Source organism: Cervus elaphus, chromosome 5 (genome assembly GCF_910594005.1).
Source record: "Cervus elaphus chromosome 5, mCerEla1.1, whole genome shotgun sequence".
NCBI classification, from domain to species: domain Eukaryota; kingdom Metazoa; phylum Chordata; class Mammalia; order Artiodactyla; family Cervidae; genus Cervus; species Cervus elaphus.
Window position 1 is genome coordinate 99,230,641 of NC_057819.1, and position 13,701 is coordinate 99,244,341.

General features: G+C 45.7%; 2 protein-coding genes across 2 annotated transcripts in view; one reads left to right on the top strand and one right to left on the bottom strand.

Moving 5' to 3' along the window:
* Positions 1 to 302: 302 nt before the first annotated feature.
* On the bottom strand, positions 303 to 2,123 carry MED11 (mediator complex subunit 11). Its single transcript, XM_043903585.1, has 3 exons — positions 1,967 to 2,123; positions 1,655 to 1,785; positions 303 to 809 (listed from the first exon to the last, which is right to left on the bottom strand). Exons 1-3 carry the CDS (start codon positions 2,049 to 2,051, stop codon positions 672 to 674), a joined length of 354 nt encoding a protein of 117 aa, XP_043759520.1. The 5' UTR covers positions 2,052 to 2,123; the 3' UTR covers positions 303 to 671.
* A 250-nt stretch (positions 2,124 to 2,373) lies between these two features.
* The window catches only part of PELP1 (proline, glutamate and leucine rich protein 1), a 47,359-nt gene continuing 36,031 nt past the window's right edge, over positions 2,374 to 13,701 (top strand). Inside the window, exon 1 of the mRNA XM_043903579.1 lies at positions 2,374 to 2,491. The gene's annotated coding sequence lies outside the window, so the exon portion shown is untranslated. The remainder of the gene's footprint in view (positions 2,492 to 13,701) is intronic.

Below are 13,701 nucleotides of genomic sequence, written 5' to 3' on the forward strand. Positions count from 1 at the left end.
GCCTGATTCTTGGCTTCAGCTTCTCTGCTGATGGCCACCTGGCATCTTACCCCTCAACATCTCCTCCCAACCCCCACCAGCCTCCATGTCCCATGACCCGTATATCTTGCTCTTGTCACTTCACACCACCCCAGTGTTCCTCCCTAGCTTCCACCCTCTCCTGCTTCCTGCCCTGACCCCACAGTAAAGGCCTGGGCTTTTCTACCCTCCCTCCTCAGCAGCTGCCATGCAGCCTGGTTTTACTTCCTCTACCCCTTACATCACCATATACACCCCAATGAGAGTCTGAGCTCCTTGTTTTAGTGTTATTATTTTTATTAGCAAAACCCTTAGTTTTGTCTTTTTCAGTGAACCAAAAATGTGTCTTCCTTGGTCCAAGTCTGCGGGAAGCCTGGGGCAGGGACATGAGGAAGTGGGTTGGGTGTCTGAGTCTCCATCGCCTGTCTGAGCTTGTCCGTACTCAGTGAAGCGCATGGCAGGAGCAACGTGCTGGAGCAGCCAGGGCACAGCTGTGCATGGGCTTGGTCTCTTAAGTGTCTTCCTTCCCACCTTCTGCACCCTCGTCCTCACGGCCTCCGACCAGTACGGCAGGTACAGGGCAGCCCACGCTCTCCAGGTTCTGTCCTGGGGTGTATGTGGAGCTCTCCCTCCAAGCTGTTCACCGGCTTGGCCTAGTTCTCCAGCATCTGCTCACAGGTTCGGGCCACCTCACTGAGTTTCAGGCGAGCATAGTCCACCCGCTTCAGGGCCATTTGACAGTCCTTCCTCGAAGAGTAGCTGGAGCCCTCGTGGGGCTGCCCTGTGGCCACCTACAGGACATTCAGACTGATCAGTGAAGCACCCCTTCCCTCAGCCATCTCCCCAACAAGTCATCAGGTCTTTTGCCTCATTTCTTCCCTGAGTTTGAATTTGCTATGCCAGATGATTAGCTGGATTACCTAGGGCACATCACTGTACTTCTATTAACCTCCTCTGTAATGTGGGGATGACTGTAACTACTTCCTAGAGTTGTGATGGGCTTCCCTGATGGCTCACACGGTAAAGAGTCTGCCTGCAATGCAGGAGACCCGGCTTCAATCCCAACCCGGGGTCGGGAAGATCCCCTGGAGAATGGAATGGTTACCCACTCCAGTATTCTTGCCTGGGAAATTCCATGGACAGAGGAGCCTGGCGGGCTACAGTCCACAGGGTCACAAAGAGTCGGACACAACTGAGAGACTAACAGTTTCACTTTTCAGAGTTGTTACAGGATTAGATAATGCAGAATGTCTAGCACACTGTACAAGTTTAGTACATGGTGCTTCCTGTTGTAATAACCTCAGAACCCTTTCAGTCCTGTTCCTTTTCTCATGAAGTAGCCATCTGGGGCGCTATACACTTGAGGTCAGGTCAAATGTCTAAGGGCAAATCCTATAGCTTTCGTATTGTTTAGATGCCCTCTCCCAGGACTTTTCCATCCACTGGCTCATGTGATGCAACTCAGTGACACAAGAAACCTGTCCTGGAAGAGAGGGATGCTGCCAGGATCGACGGGCCTGCTGGGTAGGGCTGGTCTTGCTTGGCTCCGGGGACCAAAGCTCTGCCCGGTACTCTTGAAGAATAAGGCTAAGGCAGAGAGCTGGGGTGGGAGCGTAGCACGTCCCACCAAACACACCTGAGTGAGATAGCGGATCTGAGCCGACAGCTCCGCCTCCACGTGCTGCACCGACGCGGTGAAGGCCGCTGCCTGTCGGTCTAAGAGCCTCTCGTTGGTTTTTTCCTTGGACAGTTCCAAGATCACGGTACCTGCCAGAGTGGAGAGCAGGCGGGGCTATCCGGAGACTGCCAGTATAGCCCCGCCCCAGGGCCAGCCCCATCCACCCCTACACCCAGTTAGGATCCCTTCCAACCCCATTTGGTCCGCCCATGTGCAAGCGGTCACGCTTGCTCTCGCGCTCGTTACCCCTCTCGTCGTCTTATCCCGAACCTGCGTTCTGAAGAATGGCTCCAATTTCTCTTTCGATGTCTTCCAGGGCGCGTAGTCGCTCGTTCGCCAGGCTGTAGGTAGCCATCGTTACCCTGGGGTTTTCTTTTGAGAAATACTATGGAAAAGCGCCCGGAAGTGACTGTCGGTTTGCGCCTGCGCAGAGGGTGCACCTTAAGCCAACACTACAGTTCCCAGGATGCTCAGCGTGGTCTTCCCCTTCTCGTTTCACCTGGTGAACTACAACTACCAGGGTCTCCTGCGCATGCCCTGCTGCGCGACCCCACCGCGTGACCACCTGTGGTAAGACGGAGTATCGGAAAATCTCCAGCCTAAGGCCATTCAGACCTGTCTACCTTCACAACACTGTTGTGGTCTGTTTAATTTCTTCTACAAGAATTTCTGGAGCGTCTGCGGGTGCTAGGTGGTGATGGTAGGACCTCTGGGGTATTACAGACTGGACAGCCATGGACCCTCTGTCTGCCTATCCCACTCCGCCACCTATCGGGGCCCGGGGAAAACGACTTGGTGAGTGTGACATTTCGCCGTAGCGCTTTCCTCTGACCCGGAGCTCCGCTAAAACACGGACTGTCAATATATTCTGAGGCGCTTGCTCCTGTCAGCCGTTTCCCTCTCTGATTGCTTATTATGTGGTTGGCTCTGGGGATACAAAGGTGAGTGAGGTGGACTCTCACGTGAGAGTGGATAGGTGCTTTATTAGGGATACGCCCAGGGTGTATTTCTAGGAACAGAGAAAGGATTCTAGGAGGAAATGTTGCTTGAAATGCATCTGGGGCTTAGCCAGGTGGCTGAGAGGTTGGAGTGGAGAAGGGAAAGGCACAGCGAGCGCGTAGTGCTGTGAGGGGCCGACACATTGGAAGTCCAGTAAGTTTGACTGGAGTGAACGCAGCCTGGTTGGTGGCTAGGTGTGACTGGGGAGATCGGAGTGGGGAGCCAGACCAGAAAATGGCTTGCAAGCTAAGGAATTTGAACTTTATTTTGAAGGCATAATAAAGGAAAGATCTTTCCTTTCAGGAAAGATCAATCTTGACAGTTTAGGGAAGGTTGAGAATGAAGCCGGTTTGCCCAGGGTTAGCAAGCGAGTGGAGGCTTTTAGTTAAATTTGAGGGATCTAGCATTTAACTTCACTCTTTTTCTCAATCCTATACAATAAGGGGATTTAAGAAAGGAGTCAAGGAAAGAGAGGAGTTATTAATAATAGCAAAACTTTCAATAGAAACTGGAAAAACAGAAAGTCATATGGTTAACTAAACCAGCAGTGAACAAAGCTTAGAAGCAACTTGATTTACCCCTAAATCAATGGCATTACAGTGCAGCTGGGCTGTCAGTCAGTTCAGTGGCTCAGTCCTGTCGAATTCTTCTACCCCATCGACTGCAGCGTGCCAGGCCTCTCTGTCCATCACCAACTCCCGGAGTTTTCTCAGACTCATGTCCATTTAGTCAGTGATGCCATCCATCCATCCATCCATCTCATCGTCTGTCATCCCCTTCTTCTTCTGCCTTCAATCTTTCCCAGAGTCAGGGTCTTTTCCAATGAGTCAGTTCTTCACATCAGGTGGCCAAAGTATTGGAGTTTCAGCTTCAGCATCAGTCCTTCCAATGAATATTCAGTATTGATTTCCTTTAGGATGGACTGATTGGACTCCTTGCTGTCCAAGGAACTCTCAAGAGTCTTCTCTGACACCACAGTTTAAAAGCATCAGTTCTGCACTCAGCTTTCTTTATAGTCCAACTCTCACATCCATACATGATTACTGGAAAAACCATAGCTTTGACTAGACAGACCTTTGTTGGCAAAGTAATGTCTCTGCTTTTTAATAAGCTGTCTAGTTTGGTCATACCTTTTCTTCCAAGGAGCAAGTGTCTTTTAATTTTATGGCTGCAGTCATCATCTGCAGTGGTTTTGGAGCCCCCCAAAATAAAGTCTGCAACTATATCCACTGTTTCCGCATCTATTTGCCATGGAGTGATGGGACCAGATGCCATTATCTTAGTTTTCTGAATGTTGAGTTGTTTTTGGTTTTTTTTTTTTGAATGTTGAGTTTTAAGCCAACTTTTTCACTCTCCTCTTTCACTTTTATCAAGAAGCTCTTTAGTTCTTCTTTGCTTTCTGCCATAAGGGTGGTGTCATCTGCATATCTGAGGTTATTTATATTTCTCCCAGCAATCTTGATTCCAGCTTGTGTTTCACCCAGTCCAGCATTTCTCATGATGTACTCTGCATATAAATTAAATAAGCAGGGTGACAATATACAGCCTTGACGTACTCCTTTCCCAATTTGGAACCAGTTTGTTGTTCCATGACCAGTTCTAACTCCTGTTTCTTGACCTGCATACAGATTTTTCAGGAGGCAGATAAGGTGGTCTGATATTCCCATCTCTTTAAGAATTTTCCACAGTTCGTTGTGATCCACAATAAACTTTGGCTTTGGCATAGTCAATAAAGCAGAAATAGATGTTTTTCTGGAACTCTCTTGCTTTTTTGGTGATCCAATGGATGTTGGCAATTGGATCTCTGGTTCCTCTGCCTTTTCTAAATCCAGCTTGGACATCTGGAAGTTCACGGTTCACATATTGTGGGAGCCTGGCTTGGAGAATTTTGAACATTACTTTGCCAGCATGTGAGATGAGTACAATTGTGTGGTAGTTTGAGCATTCTTTGGCATCGCCTTTCTTTGGGATTGGAATGAAAACTGACCTTTTCCAGTCCTGTAGCCACTGTTGAGTTTTCCAAATTTGTTGGCATATTGAGTGCAGCACTTTCACAGCATCATCTTTTAGGATTTGAAATAGCTCAACTGGAATTCCATCACCTCCACTAGCTTTATTCATAGTGATGCTTCCTAAAGCCTACTTGACTTCGAATTCTAGGATGTCCGGCTCTAGGTGAGTGATGACACCGTCGTGGTTATCTGGGTCATGAAGATTTTTTTTGTATCGTTCTTCTGTGTATTCTTGCCACCTGTTCTTAATATCTTCTGCTTCTGTTAGGTCCATACTGTTTCTGTCCTTTATTGTGCCCATCTTTGCATGAAATGTTCCCTTGGCATCTCTTATTCTCTTGAAGAGATCTCTAGTTTTCCCCATTCTATTGTATTTCTTTGCCTTGATCACTGAGGAAGGCTTTCTTATCTCTCCTTGCTATTCTTTGGAACTCTGCATTCAAATGGGTATATTTTTCCTTTTCTCCTTTGCCTTTCTCCTCTCTTCTTGTCATAGGTGTTTGTAAGGCCTCCTCAGACAACCATTTTGCCTTTTTGCATTATTTTTTCTTGGGGATGGTCTTGATTCTTGCTTCTTGCACAATGTCACAAACCTCCATCCATAGTTCTTCAGGCACTCTATCAGATCTAATCCCTTGAATCTACTCATCACTTCCACTGTATAGCCATAAGGGATTTAGGTCATACCTGAATGGTCTAGTGGTTTTCCCTACTTTCTTCAATTTAAGTCTGAATTTGTCAATAAGGAGTTCATGATCTGAGCCACAGTCAGCTCCCGGTCTTGTTTCTGCTAACTGTATAGAGCTTCTCCATCTTTGGCTGCAAAGAATATAATCAATCTGATTTTGGCATTGACCATCTGGTAATGTCCATGTGTAGAGTTTTCTCTTGTGTTGTTGGAAGAGGGTGTTTGCTATGACCAGTGTGTTCTCTTGGCAAAAGTCTGTTAGCCTCTGCCCTGTTTCATTCTGTACTCTAAGGCCAAATTTGCCCTTTACTCCAGGTCTCTCTTGACTTCCTACTTTTGCATTCCAGTCCCCTGTAATGAAAAGACATCTTTTTGGGTGTTAGTTCTAGAAGGTCTTGTAGGTCTTCGTAGAACTGTTCAGCTTCTTCAGCATTATTGGTCGGGGCATAGACTTCGTTTACTGTGATATTGAATGGTTTGCCTTGGAAACAAACAGAGATCATTCTGTCGTTTTTGAGATTGCATCCAAGTACTGCATTTCGGACTCTTTTGTTGACTATGATGGCTACTCTATTTCTTCTAAGGGATTCTTGCCTACAGTAGTAGATATAATGGTCTGAGTTAAAATTTCACCCATTCCAGTCCATTTTAGCTGGAATGTAGGTAGTACTAAAATTAGGAGGATTATTTGAAGTATTTAGACCCCCCCACCCCCATCTCCTCCTTTACTTCATGTGTCTCAGTAACTACTCACCCCCAACTCATCAGATTGCTGGAGGTTTCTTTGTTAGTGATGGAAAACAGAGTCTTTCTCATGGAGAGCACCTGGGTGTGATTGTATTGAAGACAGAGATTGAGTGAGTTATTTACTGAGTGGTGGTTTCTAGAACTCTGACAACGAGGCTTATACCTTCCAGGTCAGAGACTAGAAGACTCTTACCTGGGGAATTTGACTATTCAGAGAAAAGACCTAAGGTTATTAACGTCAGGGGTTCTCCAACAGAGCAGTTAGCCGGATCACCCGACAATGAAACCCATAGTTGGTAAGTCCCAACTGTATCCTCAGATCTTCTAGTCATCTTCTTAGCATGTCCCCCTGAAAGATGAGCAGACAGGGACTTCCCTGGTGGTCCAGTGGTGAAGAATCACCCTTCTGGTGCTGAGGACATGGGTTCAATCCCTGATGGGGAACTAAGAGCCCACGTGCCATGGGGCAACTAAGCCTGTGTGCTGCAACTCCTGAGCCCATGAGCTGTGGGGCTCTGTGCTGCAGTGAAATGCCCATGCACCATGACGAAATATCCCATATGCCCAACTCAGTAAGGCCCGACGCAGCCAGATAAATATTAAAACAAGAATATGTAGTTTTTTTTTTTTTAAGAAAGATGAAAGATCTAAAACAAAGGATTTCCAGACGTTTGGTGAAACTTTCTAACCTGAAAGGCAGAGACCAAAATATACTGGAAAACAAATAAACAAACACCTTAGACAACAAAGAGTAAAACTTAAGGAAAAAAACATGGAAAAAAACTTTGATGCTATTAGGTAAGAGACTGGGGCTTCCCACATGTGGTAAAGAATCTGCCTGCCAATTCTGGAGATTTAAGAAACTCAGGTTCCATCTCCTGGAGGAGGGCATGGCAACCCAGTCCAGTATTCTTGCCTGGAGAATCCCATGGACAGACGAGCCTGGCGGGCTACAGTCCGTAGGGTCACAAAGAGTCGGACATGACTGAAGCAACTTAGCACGCAGACATTATAATAGAGGATTGAATGGAAGAAAACACAGTTTAAAATAAAACCATGAGGGAAGGAATACATTGAGCAAAAGGTTGAAGAGCAAGTGAGAAAATTAAAGAATCAGTCCAGGGGCTTAAATTCTGTAAGAGAACAAGGTAAAAGGGAGGAACAGACGTGTGTTTACAGATGAAAAGGGCTCGTTAAGTGGAGGGCATCAAGGCACATCATAAAATGTCAGATCACTAGTCTCAGAAAAGGAAGTCTTGCAAAAGCTTCCAGAGAAAAAACAGATCAGCAATCAGAATGGCACTGAGCCTCTGAATAGTAACACTCTGTACCAGTGGAGCAGTGCCTTCAACATTTTGGGGGAAGGTGGTTTCCAGCCTGCAGTTCTCTACTGAGGCTGTGCTTCGGGGAGGCTAAAAACGCAGTGGCTCAGCCAAACAGAACTTAATTTTTTCTCAGAAAACAGTTCATTGTGAGTAGTTCAGTATTTTCCACAAATCAGAGACCAAGGCTAGCAGTGCAGCTCTGCCATCCTTTAGGCTCTTATGCTCAAAAGTATGGTCTTCATGGAACTTCCCTGGTGGTCCAGTGGCTAAGTAGTCCTTACTCCCAATTTAGGGGGCCAGGGTTCGATCCCTGGTCAGGGAACTAGATCCCACATGCCTCAACTGAGAGTTCATATGCCACAACTAAAGAGCCCACATGCTGCAACTAAGATACGGCATAGTCAAATAAACATATTAATTAAAAAATCTGTTTTTTCAGGCCATAGGATTGACATTACCTAGATGCTTGTTAGAAAAGCAGACTCTCAGGCCCCACCAAGACCCACTGTATCAGTATCTGTGCTTGAAGATCCCCAGATGCTCTCTGTGCACAGTAACCATGGAGAGACACTGCTCTGGGGCATTGCTGTCTGCAGTGTCGTAACTGGATTGCTGCCATCCATGGATCGCAGCTGGCAGGAAAGCAGAAGAAAAAGTATGGAGGAGGCACACCTGTCTCCGAGGTCTGGCTAGGGAGTGGCCCATGTAATTTTTACTCACATTCCTTTGAAGAAAACTCAGTCATGTGGTCTCACATCAGCTCCAGGGTTTGGAGAAATCCACTCCTTACTTAAGTGGTTGACTATCAATATTTTTCTAGCACCATGGGAGAATAGATTAGATTTTGGGGAATATCTAGGCTGTCACAACAGCTCAACTATGAATAACAAAGACAGAATAAGGACATTTTGAATGTACAGGGTCTCAAGTTTGTCTCCCAAGTATGCTTCTCAGGAGGTGACTAGAGTTAGACCCAAGTTAGACGGCTCTTGGAGAGATTTTTTTTTTTTTCAAGGAGATAGAGGAGATCATATCTGTTTTTTTTTTTTTTTAATGAATTGAGAGGATACATAGATTTTTTGGAGGAGAATATAGTGCAGAATTAATGATAAATTCAGAGAATAAGCAACTTTTAAAAATGACAGTTGTTCAGGGAAAACAGTTGTGCAATAGAGAAGGGTAATCACAATATACCACCTAGTGCAGCTCCAGATAACATTTGCAATAAATCCTGAATGTTGACAGAATGCTCTTGAGAGAGTATCCCATGCTGGAGCAGCGGGGATGGTGAAAGGGGCTCAGACTTCACCTTACATGGCAGGAAGCATGAAGAAGTAGCAAAATAAACATGTTGTTTGGAGATACGGAGTAAATACCAAAAGAAACATCTAAATGAGGTGAGAGTGGTTGCCTGTGAGGAGAAGGAAATTGGAGAGAGGGAAGGGGCTTACTTTTTATTGTGATAGGCCTTGTAGTTGTATCTGACTCCTTCCACTGTGTGGGTATACAGCTTTGAAAATAAAAATTAAATGAATGTGAAAAGTGAGAGAGGAAAAACTCGAGAAATAATTTACTGTGAAAGAGTCCCAAGTGTGGAGGAATGTTTTTTTCTTTGGTTTTCTTTCTCTCTCCCTTCTTTCCTTCCTCCCTTCTTCTCTCCCTTTCTTCCTTTAATGAAAGAGACCTGTGCAAGTCTACTTACCATGGAGGAAAAATCAGTAGAGAGAGAGGCAGAGGTTGAAGAGCTGGGGGCATCTTGCTGAATCAGGGTCTCAGAGGAGCTGGGAGGGGAGTGTTCTGAGCACAGATGGAGGGATTAGCCTGGCCCAGGAGGAGGTATGTGGTGTAGGAGAAACAGTGTCAGTGCTTGTCGGTAGGAGATGGGATTCATTTATCCTTTAGAGCCTAATCTCTGTGAAAAGTGGAGGAGAAATCACTCTGAATGTGAGAAAGGTTTGGAAAATTAGTGAGTAGGGTGGGAGAAGGAGAAAGGAGGTGACCAGGGACATGGAGGGGAGGGGGACTGGGAGTTAACAGGTATTGAGGGCCCAGCTGAGGTTAGAAGCTGTAAGTTTGTAGTGGCCCAGATCCATACCCATCGCTTAGCCCAGTGTTGGCACCTAGGATGTGTTAAAAATATTTGTTGAAGGACTTGTGGTTAAGTCCCCGGTCCAGTGGTTAAGACTCTGGACTTCCAGCACAGGGGGCTCTGGTGAGAAGAACTAAGATCCCACATGCTACACAGCATGGCCAAAAAAATGTGATGAATGAACAAGTAACTGTGGTTGTGCAATTTTTCTCTGGCAGTGCCTCAGCCACCCCGTGTTGGAGCAGAGAAGGGTGAGGTATTGGTTAGGCAGAGCCAAGGGTGGGTTTGAGAGTAGGTTTTGTGAAAGGAGGAACATTTGAAGCTGCTGAGATGGTGGTTGATATGATGATCTTGAAGTTTCATCTGGAAAGAAAAGGAAGTGTTAAATTGTGAGAAAGCCAAAGGGGCAAGAGTTTTGTGACAAGAAACCAAGAAGCTATTAAAAAAAAAGTTGATTGTACTTGACTACATATTACAATTTAAAATTCATGAGTTTTTAAATTGTAATACGTAGTCAACAATTTTGTTGTTGTTGTTGAGTCGGTGAAGTTGTGCCTGACTCCTTGCGACCCCAGGGACTGTAGCCCACCAGGCTCCTCTGTCCATGGGATTCTCCAGGCATGAATACTGGAGTTGGTGGCCATTTCCTTCTCCAGGGGAGCTTCTTGACCCAGAGATTGAAAAGATGCTCACCCTTTTTTCTCTCATTAAAAAAAAAAAATTTTATAGGAGTGTAGTTGATTTATAATGTTGTGTTAGTTTCAGGTGTACAGAAAAGTGATTCAATTATATATATATATATATATGTATATATATATACTCTAAAAATATATATACTTTTTTATATGTATAGTTTCTTGGGGCTACATCCTGCACCGCAAGAGAAGTTCCTATATCCTTGTTGTTTAGTTGCTAAGTCATGTCTGACTTTTTTGCAACCCCATGGACTATAACACGCTAGGCTCCTCTGTCTGTGGGATTTTCCAGCAGTGCTGGAGCAGATTGCTGTTTCCTTCTCCAGGGGATCTTCCCAACCCGGCGACTGAACCTATGTCTCCTGCATTGGCAGGTAGATTTTTGACCACTGCGTCACCTACAAAGCCTATATATACTTTTTCAGATTATTTTCCATTATATTAGGTTATTACAATGTATATTCCCTGTGCTATACATTAGGTCCTTGTCGGTTATCTGTTTTTTATATAGTATTGATGCTCACCCTCTTTGACCCACCAATTCTACTTTTTCTTTTGGTCGTGTTTTGCGGCTTGTGGGATCTTAGTTCCCCCACCAGGGATTGAAAGCGGACCCTAGGCAGTGAAAGCGTGAGGAGTCTTAACCACTGCACACCCAGGGAATTCCCCCACCAATTCTACTTTTATTAGTTTGTTTTACATATGCACTTTGCATGTGAAAAAAGACATACCTTCAAGGATAATTATTGTAACAGTGTTTGAATTAGCAAGAGTGGACGTCCTTCATGTTCATTGATAGACAACTGAAAAGTAAATGACATCTAGGCAGTGGAAGCCAGGCGACTCTTTAAAGAAATGAGGGAGATCTAGGGACTTCCACGGTGGCCCAGTGGTTAAGAATCTGCCTTCCAGTGCAGGGGGCCCAAATTTGATCCCTGGTCAGGGAACTAAGATGTGTGGGAACTAAGATCCCACATGCTACAGGGTAACTAAACCCCATGTATTGCAACCGAGAGCCCATGTGCCGCAACTAAGGCTTGATGCAACCAAATGTATAAATAAATGAAAATAAAGAATGAGATAGATGTATATGGATTGCTAAAGGAATGCTCTTCTAGCCGCATGACTAAGGAAAAAAAGCCAGGTGTAGAAGAGTGCATAGTATGCTGTTCAGTTCAGTTCAGTTCAGGTGCTCAGTCATGTTTGACTCCTTGCGACCCCATGAACCACAGCACGCCAGGCCTCCCTGTCCATCACCAACTCCCGGAGTTCACCCAAACCCATGTCCATTGAGTCGGTGATGCCATCCAACCATCTCAACCTCTGTCGTCCCTTTCTCCTCCTGCCCTTAATCTTTCCCAGCATCAGGATCTTTTCAAATGAGTCAGTTCTTCACATCAGGTGGCCAAAGTTTTGGAGTTTCAGCTTCAACATCAGTCCTTCCAATGAACACCCAGGACTGATCTCCTTTAGGATGGGTTGGTTGGATCTCCTTGCAGTCCAAGGAACTCTCAAGAGTCTTCTCCAGCACCACAGTTCAAAAGCATCAATTCTTCTGTGCTCAGCTTTCTTTATAGTCCAACTCTCACATCCATATATGACTACTGGAGAAACCATTGCCTTGACTAGATGGACCTTTGTTGGCAAAGTAATGTCTCTGCTTTTTAATATGCTGTCTAGGTTGGTCATACCTTTTCTTCCAAGCAGTAAGCGTCTTTTAATTTCATGGCTGCAGTCACCATCTGCAGTGATTTTGGAGCCCAAATAAATAAAGTCTGACACTGTCTCCACTGTCCCCGTCTATTTGCCATGAAGTGATGGGACCAGATGCCATGATCTTGGTTTTCTGAATGTTGAGCTTTAAGCCAACTTTTTCACTCTCCTCTTTCACTTTCATCAAGAGACTCTTTAGTTCTTCTTCACTTTCTGCCATCAAGGTGGTATCATCTGAATATCTGAGGTTATTTATATTTCTCCCAGCAATCTTGATTCCAGCTTGTGCTTCTTCCAGCCCAGCGTTTCTCATGATGTACTCTGCATATAAGTTAAATAAGCAGGGTGACAATATACAGCCTTGATGTACTCCTTTTCCTATTTGGAACCAGTCTGTTGTTCCATGTCCTGTTCTAACTGTTTGCTGTTACCTGTATTTAAAATAAGGGAGAAATGTAGGTTATACGGGTATGACTGTGTCTGAAGAATGTCTTTGGAAGAATAATCAAGGAACTGGTGATACTGGCTGCCTCTGGGAATGAGAAATGGGAGGCTGGGGGTCGAGGGCAGGAGGGAGACTTTGCTTTCCTGCGGATTTTTTTTTTTTTAAACTATGTGCATGTTTCACTTTCATAAAAGCATTAAAAATGTTTTTAAGCTAAAAGAAAAAAGGCGTTGTTTCTCAAACTGTGTTCTAATTCACAATCCTGATTCATGGATTCTTCTTGGGACCAACTGAATCAGAATCGGGGAAGGTGGAAGCTTAGGACTCCGTGTCTTTATCGTGCACCCCAGAGGATTCAGAGTCACCTGAAAAGTTGTGAGGTCCACAGGCCAAGAGCTCCGGGGTCAAGGAGCAGGTTCCCAGGGGTCAGAGGGATGATGGCAGTTCCTCTGCGTGAAGACGACCAGGGTGTGCAAATAGACTGCTACTATGGAGAGGTAAGCAAGGTCACTGGCATTCTGGGGGCACTTAAAGCCTGTGGGTAAATCATGGTTTAATTAGGTTTCATGAGCCGTGTGCGTGCGTGTATGCTTTGTCGTTGTCTGACTCTGTGACTGTGACCCCATGAGCTGCAGCCCGCCAGGCTCCTCTATCCACGGAATTTTCCAGGCAAGAGTACTGGAATGGCTTGCCATTTCCTCCTCCAGGGGGATCGTCCCAACCCAGGGATTGAACCCGCATCTCCTGCATTGGCAGGTGGATTCTTTACCACTGAGCCACTAAAGGCTGGTAGGAGGGGCCCCATTGCCTCACTGGCCTCATCTGGAACTGCTTTGCCCCCGAATGTCTCTGTCCCAGTCCCTCTGGCCTCTTTCAGCCTCTGAAATGTGCTCTGTTCCCGCTGCCCTCACACATGGTGTTCCTGTTGCCTGGGATACTGGCCTCCTCCTCATCTTCCAGGGCTCTGTTCCAAGGTCACCACCACCTCCAGGGAAATCAGTCTCCAGCCCTCGCCTCAGTCAGAGCTCCCTAGCTGCTGCGTTTCTCCTTCGGAGCAGATACTGTAATGATTTCGAGTTTGTTTTGACCACTGCCATCCCTGTACTACGCTTAGCACATGATGGGGGTTTAAATCAAGGTGGTTCATGGCACGAATGAATGAGCCTTAAGAGAAAAAGGAAGGTTGGACTGCAGGAGTGGGAGTGGGTGGTGGGGGTGAGGGATGTCGGGAGTATCACTCCTCCCTCCAGCCCAGCCAGGGGCTTGGGCTGAGCCTCTGGGAGTCTCCGATG

Coding starts and splice junctions, on each gene's coding strand:
- MED11 (XM_043903585.1), bottom strand. CDS start 2,051: ATGGCTACCTACAGCCTGGCGAACGAGCGACTACGCGCCCTGGAAGAC. Junction 1,786..1,966: donor AGCCATTCTTCAGAACGCAG/GTTCGGGATAAG, acceptor CCACTCTGGCAG/GTACCGTGATCTTGGAACTG. Junction 810..1,654: donor AGATCCGCTATCTCACTCAG/GTGTGTTTGGTG, acceptor AATGTCCTGTAG/GTGGCCACAGGGCAGCCCCA.